Raw genomic sequence first — 16,981 nt, forward strand, 5'->3', positions numbered from 1 at the left:
AACTAACACCCTCCCCGGATTGCTAATAATCAAATGTAAACAATCAAATGCAGATACTTTTTCTTATGCCTTCTGATCTCTCTCTCTCTCTCTCTATCGCTCTCTTTCTCTCTCTCTCTCTACATGTCCACTACTTGCTGACCATATCCTACCCCCCACCCCCTCCACACCCCTGATTGTAAATAATGTAAATAATTCAATGTGATTATCTTGTGTGATGACTGTACTATGATGATAGTATATATGATAGTATATATCTGTATCATAAATCAATTTAAGTGGACCCCGACTTAAACAAGTTGAAAAACTTATTTGGGTGTTACCATTTAGTGGTCAATTGTACGGAATATGTACTTCACTGTGCAACCTACTAATAAAAGTCTCAATCAATCAATCAATCAATTCTAGCTTAGCATTTAGCATTGCTTATTGTATCCTCCTACTGTGTATAATGTAGCATGTTTAGCTAGTTCTTGTCCTCTAATGATAATGATATACGTAGGAAATGTAGTTTATTTGTTACCATGGAGGCAAGGACTAGTAATTTAGAAGAAGCTTCCCACTGTGGAGGGACATTAGCCGCTACCTCACTGGCAAGGATGCTACAATGTATTGAGGATGCCTTCATTCGCCTGTCGCTTTTAAAACTGCAGGTTTTTCTTTATTTAATTCCAGTTCCTTTTCCGCAACATTTAAAATGGTAACAAAAGCAAAATAATTTACGATTTTCATGTAAAAAAATCAAAACTTAAATGAAATGTTTAACTATTTAGCAGGTGCAGCGACGTGGATCAACAGGTGTGGAAGCCAGACAGACACGCATCAAGAAAATACCTTAAAAAAAGCACTGCAAGATAAATGAGGACATGTTTATTTATACACATGAATTCATAATTGAGCCACTGTCTAATGTATATACTAAATATTGAACACATAATGGAGTCTACAGCCAGGGTGCCCAAACTTTTTGCCTTCAAGGGCCAACGTGAAAATGTGCCGATGGGCCCAACACAGTGATTTTAAGCAAACAGCTGCACAATAACTGAGTAGTTCAATCCCATACCACCACTATTTAATGTAGTGGAGATGATCGATAGATGACATCGATTCCATAGATGACAACTTATTAGTCTTGCGGACATGCCATCAGTGATTGTGTGAGTTTAAAAGAGAATTACTATGTATTCAATTTTGGTAAGCCAACCTTTGGCCGGTCAAACATAATGACTTGGTGGGCCGAATTTAGCTTGTAGGCCCCACTTTGGGCACTCCTGGTCTGCAGTATTTCCTTCTGTTTAGTGTTTTCAACCGGAAATAAAAGTGCGGTTCCGTCTTCTCATCATCAATAGCTAGATAATAGATTACACTTGTATAGCGCTTTTCTACCTTCAAGGTACTCAAACCGCTTTGACACTATTTCCACATTCACCCATTCACACACACATTCACACACTGACGGCGGGAACTGTCATGCAAGGCCCTAACCACAATCCATCAGGAGCAAGGGTGAAGTGTCTTGCTCAAAGACTCAGCTGGGATCAAACCTAAAACCCTCAATGCTGGCATGGCCACTCTGCCACCGGAGCCACTCCGTCCCCATTCTTCATTCATCACACCAAGGAACGTTTGTAAGTTTTACAATATAGCTAAAACAATTAATGTTTACTAAACCGTCCCACGTGTGATGTCTGTAGGAGTGTTTTCATGCATATTTATACGTGCTATCATAATGTAATCAAGCTAGTGTCTTTAGCATCAGCTAATATGCTAACACATTTACAAGTGTCTGTGTTGGTATCGTTAACTTACAATGGCATTATTTTTGTATTGTTTCAGTCTTGTCAATTAACCCTGGATTTATTGAGTCTGTTTAGCTGATTGGCGAGCTAGCTTCCGCTAGGTTACCCAACTAGTGGGTGCATGAGGATGACTTGTGTTTTGTTTGATCAGCCGTTTTACTGTCTTGTTAAAGGCACTGTTTGGAAACAATTAAGGTATTCAAAAAAACATTTACACAATCTTTTTGTGTAAATAACTAATTTCACTTCGTATATATCTGCGGCTTATAGTCCAGTGCGGATCATTTTTAAAAAAATATTTGTTTCTTCTAATATTTAGTAGGTGCGGCTTGTATATCGGTGTGCTCTATTGTTTGGAAAATCTGGTACTCACACACGCAAATGAGCCCTGTTTTACATTTTGCACATGTGACAACACGCTTCTTTGCCACCAACACCATACTACATGTATTCTGCAGTTTGCCTCAGTGCAGTACTGCAGTTAACAGCAATAACATGTACATCTGAGAGCTCTTGCAGATTCATACTCACGGTGATGACAGTCGAGGTGTTTATAAATTAGATAATCTGATGTAGCCTTTGGCAAGGACCATATCTAGTCACACTCTGTGCCCTGCAAAGCAACCCCCAGCTGCTAAACGCGAGCAAACACTACCCTATTTAGGTCCTCTTAGATATCAGCCACGCCAAGTGGAGACAAATGGCTCCACTGTGAATTCATTATTGTGCTGTTTGCCGAAAGCGTGTACTCTTTAGTATTGCAACACAATCACATTTATCTGAAGAAGCTATTTCCCCTTCATCATTTCCTTATTAGGATTATGAGTGCAAATACATATTTAACTGAGAAACAATAGAAATGTTTCCATGGTGTAATGCAAATGTCTTGATCCTCACACTTCACACGCTATAGTACTATGCAGTGGCCTGGTTGACTAATTTTGTTTTATATCTACACTGTAAGAAATGTCATTGTAAATTTACAACAAATTATTGGCTAATAATTGCATTACTTTCACAGTAACATTTATCGTAATTTACTGTGAAATATATTCACAGTCATTTGTAGAGCTGTGATTTTCCAGTAAATTACAATAACATTTTAACAATATGCCGCAACTGTACAGTTGTGATTTTACAGTTATTTCTAATACATATACAACTGCAGTATGTACTATGACTTCACACTTGCGATTTTACAATTGATTACAATAAAAATACAACTATGTGCTGCAACTTCACAGTTGGGATTTTACAGTTAATTACAGTAAATTTAACTTACATTTTTCGGACTGTAAGGCAACCTTAAAATCCTATAATTTTCTCAAAAATTGACAGTGCGCATTATAACTTGATGCGCCTTGTGTATGTACTAATTCTGGTTGTGCTTACCGACCTTGAACCAATTTTATACGGTACATTACCCTTGCTCCTGATGGGCCTGGTTAGCGCCGTGCATGGCAGCTCCCGCCATCAGTGTGTGAATGTGTGTGTGTGTGAATGGGTGAATGTGGAAATAGTGCCAAAGCGCTTTGAGTTCCTTAAAAAGGTAGAAAAGCGCTGTACATACACTTACCATTTACCATTGTGTAGTCACACATAAGAGATAGGGGTGGACTGCAGGTTGACGCCTGTTCAATAATAATATGCCAGCAAGTACCTGACCAAAAATGTGATGTTTCATTGAGAATATAGAATATGACACATGGCGCTGAAAAACTGTCAAACATGTTTTGTACGACTTTGGTGAGCTATAGAGCCGCACCGCTTGATGAATTGTTGTAGCATTACGACTACCATAGTCAGACGTACTGTGCTTTAACATATGGGTATTATTATGGTGTGTATAAGGACCCCAAAATAGCACCTATTAGGGAATATATTATATGGCGTTCTGTTTCGCCCTATTATGCAAAAAAACTACTTTTCTTACCTATTGGGTCCTGCTGTTGTGTATTTGGGATCTGCTTAAGTCCCCAAAATTTGCGCACGTCCGCCAGTCAGTACATATTACAAGGCAAAGAAGAAAGCATACACAAAAATTTTCACACTGAATTTGCGTACTCCAAACTGATTAGCAAAAACTCTGTATTCCACACAACTGCCAAGCTTAAACAGAACAAATAGCAAGTTTAAAGTATAGTCTGAAGCGGGCATGAACAGTCTTTTCCTTCAAACTTAAAACATCTTTCATCAATCCACAGATCTTATTGAATAAACCTCCAGACATCACAAAGTTTTCTTTCCATTCTATGTCCAAAAAAATTATTCAAAACAACTCTTAGTCTCTCCCACCAGTTTTTGCTTAGGACCCACGTCCTCCAATACATTTTATACACGCTAAAGGGAAATAAGCGCCCCCCAGTGTACGGGGGGCAGACGTATGACAGGAAACCAAACTACTTAAGGAATCAGACTAATTTAGTGCATGTAAACGTAGTCCACATCGTAGTCAATAGGTTTCTTCTTCTTCTCTATCCTCGTGTTGTGGGGCATTCATCCTTCGCTGTTGCCATTTCTAATACAAATTAGCATATACCGTAGTTCAAACTTATATCTGTCAGTAGACTCCACAAAGATGAAGGGGAAATTACGCAGTCGAAGTGGAGGCACGTAAATAAGACCGCTCACCAAACAGCGCATCCTGAAGAGACAGTCAGAAAGTGGCTTGAAGATGGTCTGTAAAACATAATCACTGCAACATTTTGACCTAAAAACCACCATTACATGTTATGTAGACCACAAGGAAGTGTTTTAAATGTAGAAAAATTATCATAATATGACCCCTTTAATACCGCCTTTTGTATGAACATAGACCCAAATATGGGGAAATAACTACAAAAGTACACTTCATTCATTAACGGTGTTACAAAAAAGATCAGTTAGAATAATACATAAAGTTGGATATAGAGAACATACAAACCCTTTATTTATTGAATCAAAAATACTGAAATTCCACGACATAGTGAATTTGCAAACAGCTAAAATTATACACAAAGAAAACTATAATCCGATACCCAATAATATACAACAATTGTTCTCAACAAAAGAGGAGAAATATAATCTTAGGGAAGAATGTAATTTAAAACATTTGTACGCACGTACAACACTTAAGACCTTCAGTATATCAGTATGTGGAATCAAATTATGGAATGGATTAAGCAAAGAAATCAAACAATGTACTAATATGATCCACTTGAAGAAACTCTTCAAATTTAACATGTTTACAAAGTACAAAGAAGAAGAACCATGATAAACATTCTGAATTTATCTCATCCATCCAGTCATTTTCAAGATAATCTTATTCATCTCACCATATTTTACTTCACCAATTATAATTCATGTATCTATTTATTTTTATTGTTATTACTTATGGAGTATATTGTGAATAAATTGAGAACAGGAAGTGAACAAAAGTTTTAGCAACTGCTATGTAAAGGAAAAGGGGTAGGATTAAATAAACTCTGCTTCTTCCTACTCCTTTTCGAACATGTTGAATAGGGAAACTGGAAATTGTGATGTATCATGTTGTATGCATGCATGCTAGAAATAAACTCAAACTCAACTCAACTCAACTCAACTCAACTCAAATAGACCCAATCATCGACAGTGCGCCTTATATTCGGGTGCGACTTGTCTGAAAAATACGGTACAACTATATGCTCTAACTTCACAGTTCTGTGTGAGACTATTCCAAATGACACCACAGCAATGGTAAGGAGGAAAAATGTGATGTTGCCCACAGAATTGGAAATATAACTATGTCACGTTGAAAAGCAGTACACACAAATAGTGTACGCTCTAACTGCTCACTACAATATGTCCTTTTTAAGACAATCCCTGTAACCATCTAAGGTTTAGGATGGACCTGGACCTACTTAGACATCCTACTTAGTTTAAAGGAGAACTGCACTTTTTTTTTTAAATTTTGCCTATCGTTTACAACCATTATGAGTAGGGATGATGTTCGAGGCCGGTTCTCCCGGTTGTTCGATAAGAAAAGAACCGATTCCATGGACTCAAATCCCTTTTTGAGAACCGGTTCCCGTTATCGAGGCCACTATAGTAAAGAAAAAGAGTTGGTTCTTTATTCGAATCCCTGAGAACGAATCCCTTCCCACAGGAAATGCCCTGTGGAACGGCAATGTTATGCCCATTTGATTGTAGCCTCTTACTGACACCTTGTGGCGATATGAAAATACTACGCGTCATTAGTTTGGGCACTTCCGGGTTGGCGACGTCAGTTCAGTTCATGAGACAATTGAGAAGTAGACAAGTTGTATTAGATCTTACAAGCCTTGGAAAAGATAAGTCTGTAAGTAAACTAACTTATTTATGTAACTCAATATTAAGGTGAAAAGTGCTTAAATTTGATACTAAGATGTTTATTGAAAAACGATTTTTGTGCACTGTTTCAATGGATGTTTTGAGGACTTAACATGGCTGCCAGTCGTGTATTTCCACCATCAAAATAGTTTTAACACTCAGAAGTATTTGTTTGATGATAGTACTGTATATTTGTGTGAAGCTAATATTTACATATTGTGTATTACATTTCAGTATGTTAATTTAATCACATAGCTTATAAATTTTTCATTATGTTTATTTCAGTTTAAAAAAATAAAAAATAACAGTCCAGTGCAAGACAAAAGTAAAGATAGGAAAAGACAAAGCAAGATCAACAACAATAAAGAGCCTAAATGGATAAATCTGCTTTGGAACTTTATTAGACGTTTTGGATTGTTTGTTAGCTGTCTGCCAAGCTGTATAACCTCAACACGTATAGTGAGGGCAGAACAGGCAACATGCAATTATTGCCAGGCTTCTCTCTCATGTAAGGGGGGAATGATTGTTGATTGATGACTGTGGTGTTCTTAGTGTCATAGTGTGTGTAGTTAGTATGTTCCAATAGCAGAAGAAGTGCACTTTTTGGAGAGCTGTATTATTTTCAGTTTTGTGCCCAAGAGACTGATTTTATTTAACACTATATTATTATTTATACACCTATAGTGATCACAGAGACAAGTTGTTTTTGTGTTACTGTATATATTTGTTTTTCTAAAAAATCCCACTTAATATACTTTGGGTAACAACAGTCAATATTTTATTTTTTTATTTTTTTAGGGGGGTAACAGTCAATATTTATTTATTTATTTTATTTTTTTCTTATAAAACAAAAGTGAGCTTTTGTTAAACCAAATATTGTTTTTTTTTTCATATACAACAACCTATCTGGAATCGATAAGAGAATCGATAAGGAATAGGTTCGATAAGAGGATTCGATAATGGGCTCGAACTCGATAATTTCTTATCAAACACCATCCCTAATTATGAGAGACAAGAACAAGTCTTTTATTTGTGTTTTTTTTAGGATTTTAAAGATGATAAATGCTTGCAAGATGTGGCTACAGGGAGTCACCATTGTAGCCTTCAAAACCCTCTAAACCCGCCATCATTGTTTTATATACACACTGCAAATATATATAAAAATAGTAACAGACAACGTTCATTACATGTTCAATATTTGCCGTATTTTGGTTATTTTAAGCATTGCTGGAACTTCTTTCCTCAGCACATTTATTTCTGTTTTCATAGCAGCGCACATCTGACTTACGGCAACAAATTTGTGTTCCTATTTCCGTAAACAAATGCTTATATGTGTTCTAATCATGGCAGACTTGATAACAGGCAACGAAGACAACTATTTTTGGACAAATTGTCAAGACTGGGTTCTTGGGTTTTGTTTCTCCAGAAGGCAACGGAAAGTTGGCGCGGGCAAGGCGTGAATTTAAATACATTATTTATTTTTTAACACTAATAAACTACAAAAAAAGGAAGCAAACAAAAGGCGCACACAAAGGCGGAAATACAAACTTGACTATGAAACAAAAGACATGCACATGGCCACAAAAACTATGAACAATAAAACAAAAACACTAACTGTGGCATAAATGAACAAAACTTACTTGGTAAAGAACTGTGACAAGACATGGAGCAGAGTGATGAAATAGTGTGAGGACGCCAGGACGAACAACAGAAACAGACAGATTTAAATAGTGACGTGATCAGTGAAAACAGGTGCGTGACTCGAAACGTGAAACAGGTGCGTGACAAGACAGGTGAAAACTAATAGGTGACCATGGAAACCAAACCAAACAAGGAAGTGCAACCAGGAACTAAAAAGAGTCCAAAAAACAAACACATTGCCAAAACAAAAACATGAACAGACATGACGCATGACCAAAACAAAAACATGAACAGACATGACAGAACCCCCCCTTACGGACAGATCCCAGATGTCCAAAAAACAGGATCAAGAGTCATGGGAGGGCGGGAGGGGGACATGGCGGTGGGTCGCCAGGCCAAGTGGCCCCGAATCCACAGAGGCATAGTCATGTGGCGGCGGCGAGTGTTACGCCGCCGCCACAGGCGAGGTGGGCGACCTGGGAAGGGCCACATGCGTGGCCGACGAAGAGGTGGGCGCACTTGGCGTGGCGGACGACCAGGTAGTGGCCACAACCGTGGCAGACGAGGAGGCAGACGAGGAGGCAGACGAGGAGGCAGACGAGGATGCAGACGAGGAGGCAGACGAGGAGGCAGGCGCGTCGTCGTCATTGCAGGCGTGGAAGCCGCAGATGACGCAGGTGCAGCAGACGAAGCAGGCGGCGAAGCTTGGCGTGGCACTTCAGGCGGCGAAGCTTGGTCTTGGCCGCTTGGAGGGTCTTGGCTGCTTGGAGGGTCTTGGTCTTGGCGAGGGTCTTGGCGAGGGTCTGGGTCTTGGTCTTGGCGAGGGTCTTGGTCCTGGTCTTGGCGAGGTTGGACTTGGACTTGGTCTTGGTCTTGGCATGGTTGGTCTTGGACTTGGTCTTGGTCTTGGCATGGTTGGTCTTGGACTTGGTCTTGGCATGGTTGGTCTTGGTATGGTTGGTCTTGGACTTGGTGTTGGCATGGTTGGTCTTGGACTTGGTGTTGGCATGGTTGGTCTTGGCATGGGGGGTCTTGGACTTGGTCTTGGCATGGTGTGTCTTGGCATGGGGGGTCTTGGACTTGGTCTTGGCATGGTGTGTCTTGGCATGGGGGGTCTTGGACTTGGTCTTGGCATGGTGTGTCTTGGCATGGGGGGTCTTGGACTTGGTCTTGGCATGGGGGGTCTTGGACTTGGTCTCGGCTTGAGGGGTCTTGGCGTCGTGGAGCTGCGACTGGCGGCACTTGGCGTCGTGGAGCTGCGACTGGCGGCACTTGGCGTCGTGGAGCTGCGACTGGCGGCACTTTGCGTCGTGGAGCTGCGACTGGCGGCACTTGGCGTCGTGGAGCTGCGACTGGCGGCACTTGGCGTTGTGGAGCTGCGACTGGCGGCACTTGGCGTCGTGAAGCTGCGACTGGCGGCACTTGGCGTCGTGGAGCTGCGACTGGCGGCACTTGGCGGCGTGGAGCAGGTAGCGGAACTTGGCGTGGAGCTGCGACAGGTCCCTGGCGTGGAGCAGGTACTGGTGGCGCTTGGCGGCGTGGAGCAGGTAGCGGAACTTGGCGTGGAGCTGCGACTGGTGGCGCTTGGCGTGGAGCTGCGACTGGTGGCGCTTGGCGTGGAGCTGCGACTGGTGGCGCTTGGCGTGGAGCTGCGACTGGTGGCGCTTGGCGTGGTGCAGGTGGAGGTGGCCTAGCTGGAGGCTGTGGCTTGGCAGGTCGAAAGACAGGTGGTGGTGGCCGAGCTGGAGGCTGTGGCTTGGCATGGCAATGCTGAACCACCCCACCTGAACTTTTCCCAGCCCTAGCCCCCCCCTCAAGGAGCGGATCCCAGACGCGCTCCCCGCGGTCTGGGACCGTCTTTTGGGGTGGGTGGAGGGACGTCAGGAGGAGGGCTAAATCCTCCCCTCTAAATTGTCCAAAATGTCTTTCCTTCCCCCCCACCTGGGCTTCTGTGGGTGGATAAAAAGAAACATTTTGTGACGGGGACGGGGTTTGAGTCTTGGGGGGCGGGGCATGAAAACTGAGTGACTGTGATTGACAGGATCTAATTTGTAAAAACATGTCCTGATAATGTCTTATCATGTGTTTACAGTCTTTTGCTGGAGGTGAGTGATCAAAAGAAAAAGTATTGAAAAAAAAATCCTGGTCTGTGACGTCATCAGGGCGAAGCCGGGCTGGCTGCTGCTTGCTTCCGCCCGGAGGGGGAGGGGCTTGTGGGAGCGGCGTGTCCTGCCGGTTCGCGGAAGTCTTCCCTCGTCCTTGGCGACGCTTCCGGGACGGGAACGACGCGCCGATCGGCACCAGCTTGCCTCCATTCCCCCACATCATCCCCCTGCGCTCCCTGGGGGAAAGCGCAGCGTCTCGGTCTCCATGGCGCGCAGCACCTCCCACGCTGCCTCGTCAAACGCGTCCAATTTTCTTGCGGGATAATTTTTCTGCTGGCGTCCTACTGTCAAGACTGGGTTCTTGGGTTTTGTTTCTCCAGAAGGCAACGGAAAGTTGGCGCGGGCAAGGCGTGAATTTAAAAACATTATTTATTTTTTAACACTAATAAACTACAAAAAAAGGAAGCAAACAAAAGGCGCACACAAAGGCGGAAATACAAACTTGACTATGAAACAAAAGACATGCACGTGGGCACAAAAACTATGAACAATAAAACAAAAACACTAACTGTGGCATAAATGAACAAAACTTACTTGCTAAAGAACTGTGACAAGACATGGAGCAGAGTGATGAAATAGTGTGAGGACGCCAGGGCGAACAACAGAAACAGACAGATTTAAATAGTGACGTGATCAGTGAAAACAGGTGTGTGACTCGAAACGTGAAACAGGTTCGTGACAAGACAGGTGAAAACTAATGGGTGACCATGGAAACCAAACCAAACAAGGAAGTGCAACCAGGAACTAAAAAGAGTCCAAAAAACAAACACATGGCCAAAACAAAAACATGAACAGACATGACGCATGACCAAAACAAAAACATGAACAGACATGACACAAATGAGGATTCACAACCTTATCTTTTTGAAGCCGAATATACAGAGGATGAACTGCTGCTCCTAGAAGCCAGCACGAAAGAAGGGTGAATTATTGGAGCAGATGGAAGCCAAGATAGTGAGGTCGGCATGACTTGCTGGCATAAATGTGGAACTTGGAGCCAAGCTATGCGAACATGAATGGTGTGCTGACTGAAAGTCAACTTGAAAAAACGTCCCCAGCCGGCTGTACCAAACACATAACTGCCCATCGAGTGAGGCACTAAAATATTGATCAAGATACACACGGAACGTCATGCTTGTTATTACTACTACAGGACATACTCTGTTGAGTTAGTGATGTACAAGAAAAATATGAAATGTGGGCTAATACTTTACAAATACTCTAATATGATTGTTTATGTTTTCAGTCAATACAGATAGGTGTTCTATCGCATTGTGTTTTGGATTACAAACTCAAAAGCCATTCAGCTGCTGACGCAAAAGCTAGCTCACTTCTTCCGCAGCTAGTCCCAAGATGATGTCTTACTATGCTAGATAAAGAGTTGCTCAGTGTTTGTTCTTACAATAGCAATGACGCTATAGCTTGGTTATTATACAGGTTAAGTAACGTAAATGAAGTATTGTTGGCGGTTTTTGGATGTATTTTCAAAGTGAATTAGCGGCACAATGGATTGCTCCCAAAAACTGCTATGCCAGTCATTCAGAATGGGCCAAATTTTTACTGATTAAAATGCCAAAAAAAAACAACATAACGTTTGTCTTTTTGTCTCTCATTAAGATTGTGAACGATAGGCAAACCTCCACAAAAAGTGAAGTGAAAGGAAAAATAATAACCAACGTTTCCATTATTAATTAAAAATAAAGTATTTTTTATTGGACAACAGAAAGTATTGTCGAGAACCAATTAATGACTTTTAATGAGCTTTTACAAAGGCTCTCGATTTACCTAAACGCAGCACAACTTCAATGTCTTCTTCCCAATTTATCTTCAGAGTTGAGATACATGAACAAACAGTGGACAGTTCTTTTGCTTCCTCTTGTCATGTCTTTGTCACAACATTGTCACCTGTCTCCTTTTACAAAACAAATATAACAACAATTTACCCAAGGGGTCTTTTCATTAATCTTTGTTTCCTGCCTTTTGTTATTCTTGGAAGGAAAAAATGGCACGGAAATACACACTAATTTTCAGTACTCCTTGCAAACGCCCTGGTTTGATGCTGTCAAATGAAATCAAGCTCAGCTGTACAGTTTCTTCTCGCTGTACAAACGCTTCAAAGTATAAATATGTATTTGAATGCATTGTGAAATATTTTACCATTACCTTTGAGAGGGTAGAGGTAGGGCTCTCCTGCTGGACCGAAGAGGGAAGTACCGTCATCACCGTCGTGTTTAGGGTTGTCGTTTAATGAGGTGTTACCGCCTGAAAACACATTTAACAAGTAAAGCATTTGTGGTAGTAATAACTAGTAATAATAAAGTTATTAATAATGCTAAACATTTTTTCATGAAAGCTTTTTCAAGGTAACCTATCTGCAACCTCAAGATTGACTATATACACTAACTCTTAGGACCCAGGGGGAACCTGCTCATAAAGGTGTCATGGCCTGTAACGTCAGCTCATGTCTACTTTTGTATTTTGATTTTAATTCTACCTTTTGTTAGCGTTAGGTCATATTCTTGCTCTCTTATTTTGGTTTCCCCTTCCCGAGCGCCTTCCCTCACACCTGTCGCCAGTTAATGATTAGTGTTTCCACCTGTTTCAAAGCTAATCATGCTGCCTATTTAGACCTGCCTCACCTTTTAATGGGCGCCGAACCATTGTTCGCCTCTTGCGTCAGCTTGTGTTTGTTTTTCTCTCGTTGTGACAAGTAAAGCGTGCTTTTTTAAGCGGCACGGTCTCCTTTGTTTTTCAACTTTGTCACCTTGCTTAAGGAGTAAAATTGACTTTTCTTTTCTCTTCACACGAACGCAACAAAAAGTCAGCATTGAAAGAAAAATGTTTTATTTTTTCTTTAGATTTAAATAATTGAACAACTTCATATCTATCTACTGAAGAAATTGTTTTTATTTTAGTTTTTTTAATTGCAGCCTTCAAAAGGTCATTAGGAAAACATTGATTTTGATGCAGTAGACATGTGGACAAAAAATACTTTTTATACAGTGTCTGCTGAGCTAGAATGAGAGAAAAAGTAGGCGGGACTAGGTTAAGTTCATCGTGTTCACACAGATCTTTGGTATGTATGCCATGTAATATGTAACTCTCTGAGATGATTTTTATTGAATTTCAGCAGTTTTATGGCAGTTTAACTCATTTACGCTCATCAAAGCTCTAATAATTATGCTCATGATTTTCTGGCGTCATCTGGTGGTTAAGCGGCACAATTACACAAAACAATATTTTCATGTTATAGGTTGATTGGCAACACTAAATTGGCCCTTGTGTGTGAATGTGAGTGTGAATGTTGTCTGTCTATCTGTGTTGGCCCTGCAATGAGGTGGCGACTTGTCCAGGGTGTACCCCGCCTTCCGCCCGTGTGCAGCTGAGATAGGCTCCGGCACCCCCCGCGACCCCGAAAGGGACGAGCGGTAGAAAAATTAATGAATGGATGGATGGATACGTTGATTGGCAACACTAAATTGGCCCTAGTGTGTGAATGTGAGTGTGAATGTTGTCTGTCTATCTGTGTTGGCCCTGCGATGAGGTGGCGACTTGTCCAGGGTGTACCCCGCCTTCCGCCCAAATGCAACTGAGATAGGCTCCAGCACCCCCCGCGACCCCGAACGGGACAAGCGGTAGAAAATGGATGGATGGATGGAATATTTTCATGTTTTAAAATTTGCAGGAATAAGATTCATTCTGTTTTCATGGAAAATGCATAGTAATATACCAGGATGTAAAGTCTCTTTAACTGACCTCTGTAGCCTCCACCACCACCTCCTGCCATACATCCACCGCCACCCCCTCCAAAGCCGCCTCGCGTCTGCCAGAATTTTTGACAGGCCTGTCCTCCCTGCCCTCCCAGCAGCAGAGGTCTGCCACCCTGACTGACAGGAGTGCCGTCATTCCATCCTCCACCTCCACCTGTCATCAGATGCAACATACAGTATGTTAAATATTATAAAGTAATGCACAGTGAGTCAGAGTTTTGTGTGTGTGTGTGTGTGTGTGTGTGTGGGTGCGTGTGTGTGTGTGTGAGGGAGGACAAGAGAATCTCAAAAGCTTGAGGTTTTTAAAATATTCAGAGAAATTTCACTTTGCCATGATATAGGTATATGTTCACTGACTAAATAAGCTACAAATAAATACATATACGTTTTATTGACTTTACTATTAGGGGAGAACAAGGTTGTCACACTTTTAATTCTATATTTTAAAATTTTTCAACCTATTGTAATAAAGGAGTAATTAAAGTTTGCAACCTTTACGCGGATGTCGAGAGGCTGCACTTGATATTCGACATTGAGCAATGTGGAATGACAACACAGGACACGCATTGCTAACAACACGGAATGCTAACATCACATTTAATGATCGTAGCTGCAATTTCTTGACAAAGGTTTTGCAAAAAAACATGCACACTCGTGTTTTTAACACTAAAAGCTAGGGCTGCGAATCTTTGGGTGTCCTACGATTCGATTCAATATCGATTCTTTGGGTCACGATTCGATTCAAAATCGATTTTTCCGATTCAACGCGATTCTCGATTCAAAAACGATATTTTCCTGATTCAAAAGGATTCTCTATTCATTCAATACATAGGATTTCAGCAGGATCTACCCCAGTCTGCTGACATGCAAGCAGAGTAGTAGATTTTTGTAAAAAGCTTTTATAATTGTAAAGGACAATGTTTTATCAACTGATTGCAATTATGTAAATTTGTTTTAACTACTAAATGAACCAAAAATATGACTTATTTTATCTTTGTGAAAATATTGGACACAGTGTGTTGTCAAGCTTATGAGATGCGATGCAAGTGTAAGCCACTGTGACACTATTGTTCTTTTTTAATTTTTTTTTATATATGTCTAATGATAATGTCAATGAGGGATCTTTAATCACTGCTATGTTGAAATTGTAACTAATATTGATACCTTTGTTGATAATATTCATTTTTGTTTCACTACTTTTGGTTTGTTCTGTGTCGTGTTTGTGTCTCCTCTCAATTGCTCTGTTCATTGCAGTTCCGAGTGTTTCTGGGTCTGGTTTGGTTTTGGAATTGGATTGCATTGCTATGGTATTGCTGTGTATTGTTTTGTTGGATTGATTAATTTAAAAAAACAAAAAAGAAAAAAAAAAGAAAAAAAGAAAGAAAAAAAAATAGAAAGAAAAAAAACTAAACATTTTTTAAAAATGAGAGTCGATTCTGAATCGCACAACGTGAGAATCACGATTCGAATTCGAATCGATTTTTTCCCACAACCCTTTTAAAAGCCCAGTTCTAATTTAGAGGAATTACCCAGGATGTGATGAAGTACTTCCATGTCGCGGCTGTGTTTTACTTCACCTGTCTAAATCCAAAGAAGACTATGTAGGTGAGTTCTGATCCTTATTATCCTTAAACAGATCTTATCTTGAATTTCCATATCTAAATTTAAGAGAGAGCACTTTCTGGTGGTGAGATATAATGAGTGTGACAACCAACCCTGTTCTCATACACATTCTTTATCCTTTATTTCCTGCTACGAGAATAGTAATTTTATACATGTTGAACACAGGACGTGAACAAACTATCAGTAACCACTGAGACACAGAGAAGGACTATACATGTTGACTACTGTAGGAAGAGGACTCATATGGCCCCATTTGGCACGGTTTACCTGACCTATGTAACGTGACGATTTGGGGGGGATGGGTGCACTATCCACTTCAGCCGCCAGATGGCAGTAGAGTGATGAATAGCTTATCTGTGTTTTGTGGCAATTCCATCTTTGACCACAGTGTCAGTTGTTATGTAGAGTGGCACTTTCCATCATTTTCAGCAGACTTCATTGCAAAATGATGGACCACCCACCTTCCTCTCATGCGAGATCCATCCAGGAATGGGGCCATATGAATCCCTTTGCTACTGTACACTTGTACACAGTCAGCACAGGGTATACACATCCTGGTGTAACCTTAGGACACAATTCTGGGAAGTGTATCTCATTTTTTAATTAAGCAATGTAAACAAAATATACTGTTATTTCCAGAAGTATTTGGACATTTTAAATGGTTGTATACAGTTGGTTTTGATACAGCTCTCAGTACGAGGCAATGCAGTTCTGCACTACTGCAAACTAGAACCATAAAATATGGGACGTTGATATTCAACATTGTCATTCAAAACCTGGGCATGATGATCTTTTACTGGATTGTGCCTAAAGTACCATACCTGCAGCATGTGACTTCCCATTGCGACCCGGTTGACTGAGCTCATAGTCCATCTGTTCCAGCTGGCTCTCTGATCGGCTGCTGTAACCTCGGCCGCCTCCACCAGCAGCAATGATGAGGGGTACGTGGAGCCCGTTGTCCACCTGCGTCATTTATTCATTATTATTTCACAATCTTTGACGGTGTTCATTGCTGTTCCCAACAGTCGACTAAAATGTCCATAACTCTGTTTACTACTAGAATTAAAAAATAGACTAAGAGTGATTACATTTTTCTATACCAGGACCTTTTCTTACCTTAAACACATATGTAGCCCCGCCCCCACCTCCGCCTCCACCCTTTACTTGACTTTTATTCAAAATTGGGCTGCTTTGTTCCAGGCAGATCTTATTCAGCGTGGCTTTGGACTGTGGACAGAAAGAAAGAAGATACATAGATAAAGAGGTCACACATACCGTAAATTCCGGACTATAAGCCGCAACTTTTTTCCCAACGCTTTGAAATCTGAAGCTTATAGAACGGTGTGGCTAATTTACAGATTTGTCTTTGCTTACTGCCATAATGTTTTGATTTAAAAAACATTGAAAAGGTGTGTAAATGTTTGTGCTATGGTGCCATGTTTTGGACAAGTTCACTCGATGCAGGTGAACGTCTACAGTATTTCCTTCTGTTTAGTGCTTTCACCAGAAGTACAAGTTCCCTTCCATCTTCTATTCATCCATATTGTTTCCACTTTTATGGATTATTCATTCATCACTCCAGGCAACAACTGAAAGTTTTAAAATTTGTTGTCAGTTGTGTAAAAGAAGGCTGATCAGTTATTGAATTTCCACTGCA

At 40.9% G+C, this 16,981-nt stretch overlaps 1 protein-coding gene across 1 annotated transcript in view; it reads right to left on the reverse strand.

Annotated features, from left to right (window-relative positions):
* Nucleotides 1-16,981, reverse strand: part of alk (ALK receptor tyrosine kinase) — a 289,826-nt gene that overhangs the window by 72,843 nt on the left and 200,002 nt on the right. The window contains exons 10-13 of the mRNA XM_062041724.1: nt 16,441-16,551; nt 16,146-16,287; nt 13,688-13,855; nt 12,095-12,193 (exon numbers count right to left, since the gene is read on the reverse strand). Of these exons, the coding sequence (XP_061897708.1) occupies nt 12,095-12,193; nt 13,688-13,855; nt 16,146-16,287; nt 16,441-16,551 (520 nt within the window). The remainder of the gene's footprint in view (nt 1-12,094; nt 12,194-13,687; nt 13,856-16,145; nt 16,288-16,440; nt 16,552-16,981) is intronic.

This window comes from Entelurus aequoreus, linkage group LG03 (assembly GCF_033978785.1).
Source record: "Entelurus aequoreus isolate RoL-2023_Sb linkage group LG03, RoL_Eaeq_v1.1, whole genome shotgun sequence".
NCBI lineage: Eukaryota > Metazoa > Chordata > Actinopteri > Syngnathiformes > Syngnathidae > Entelurus > Entelurus aequoreus.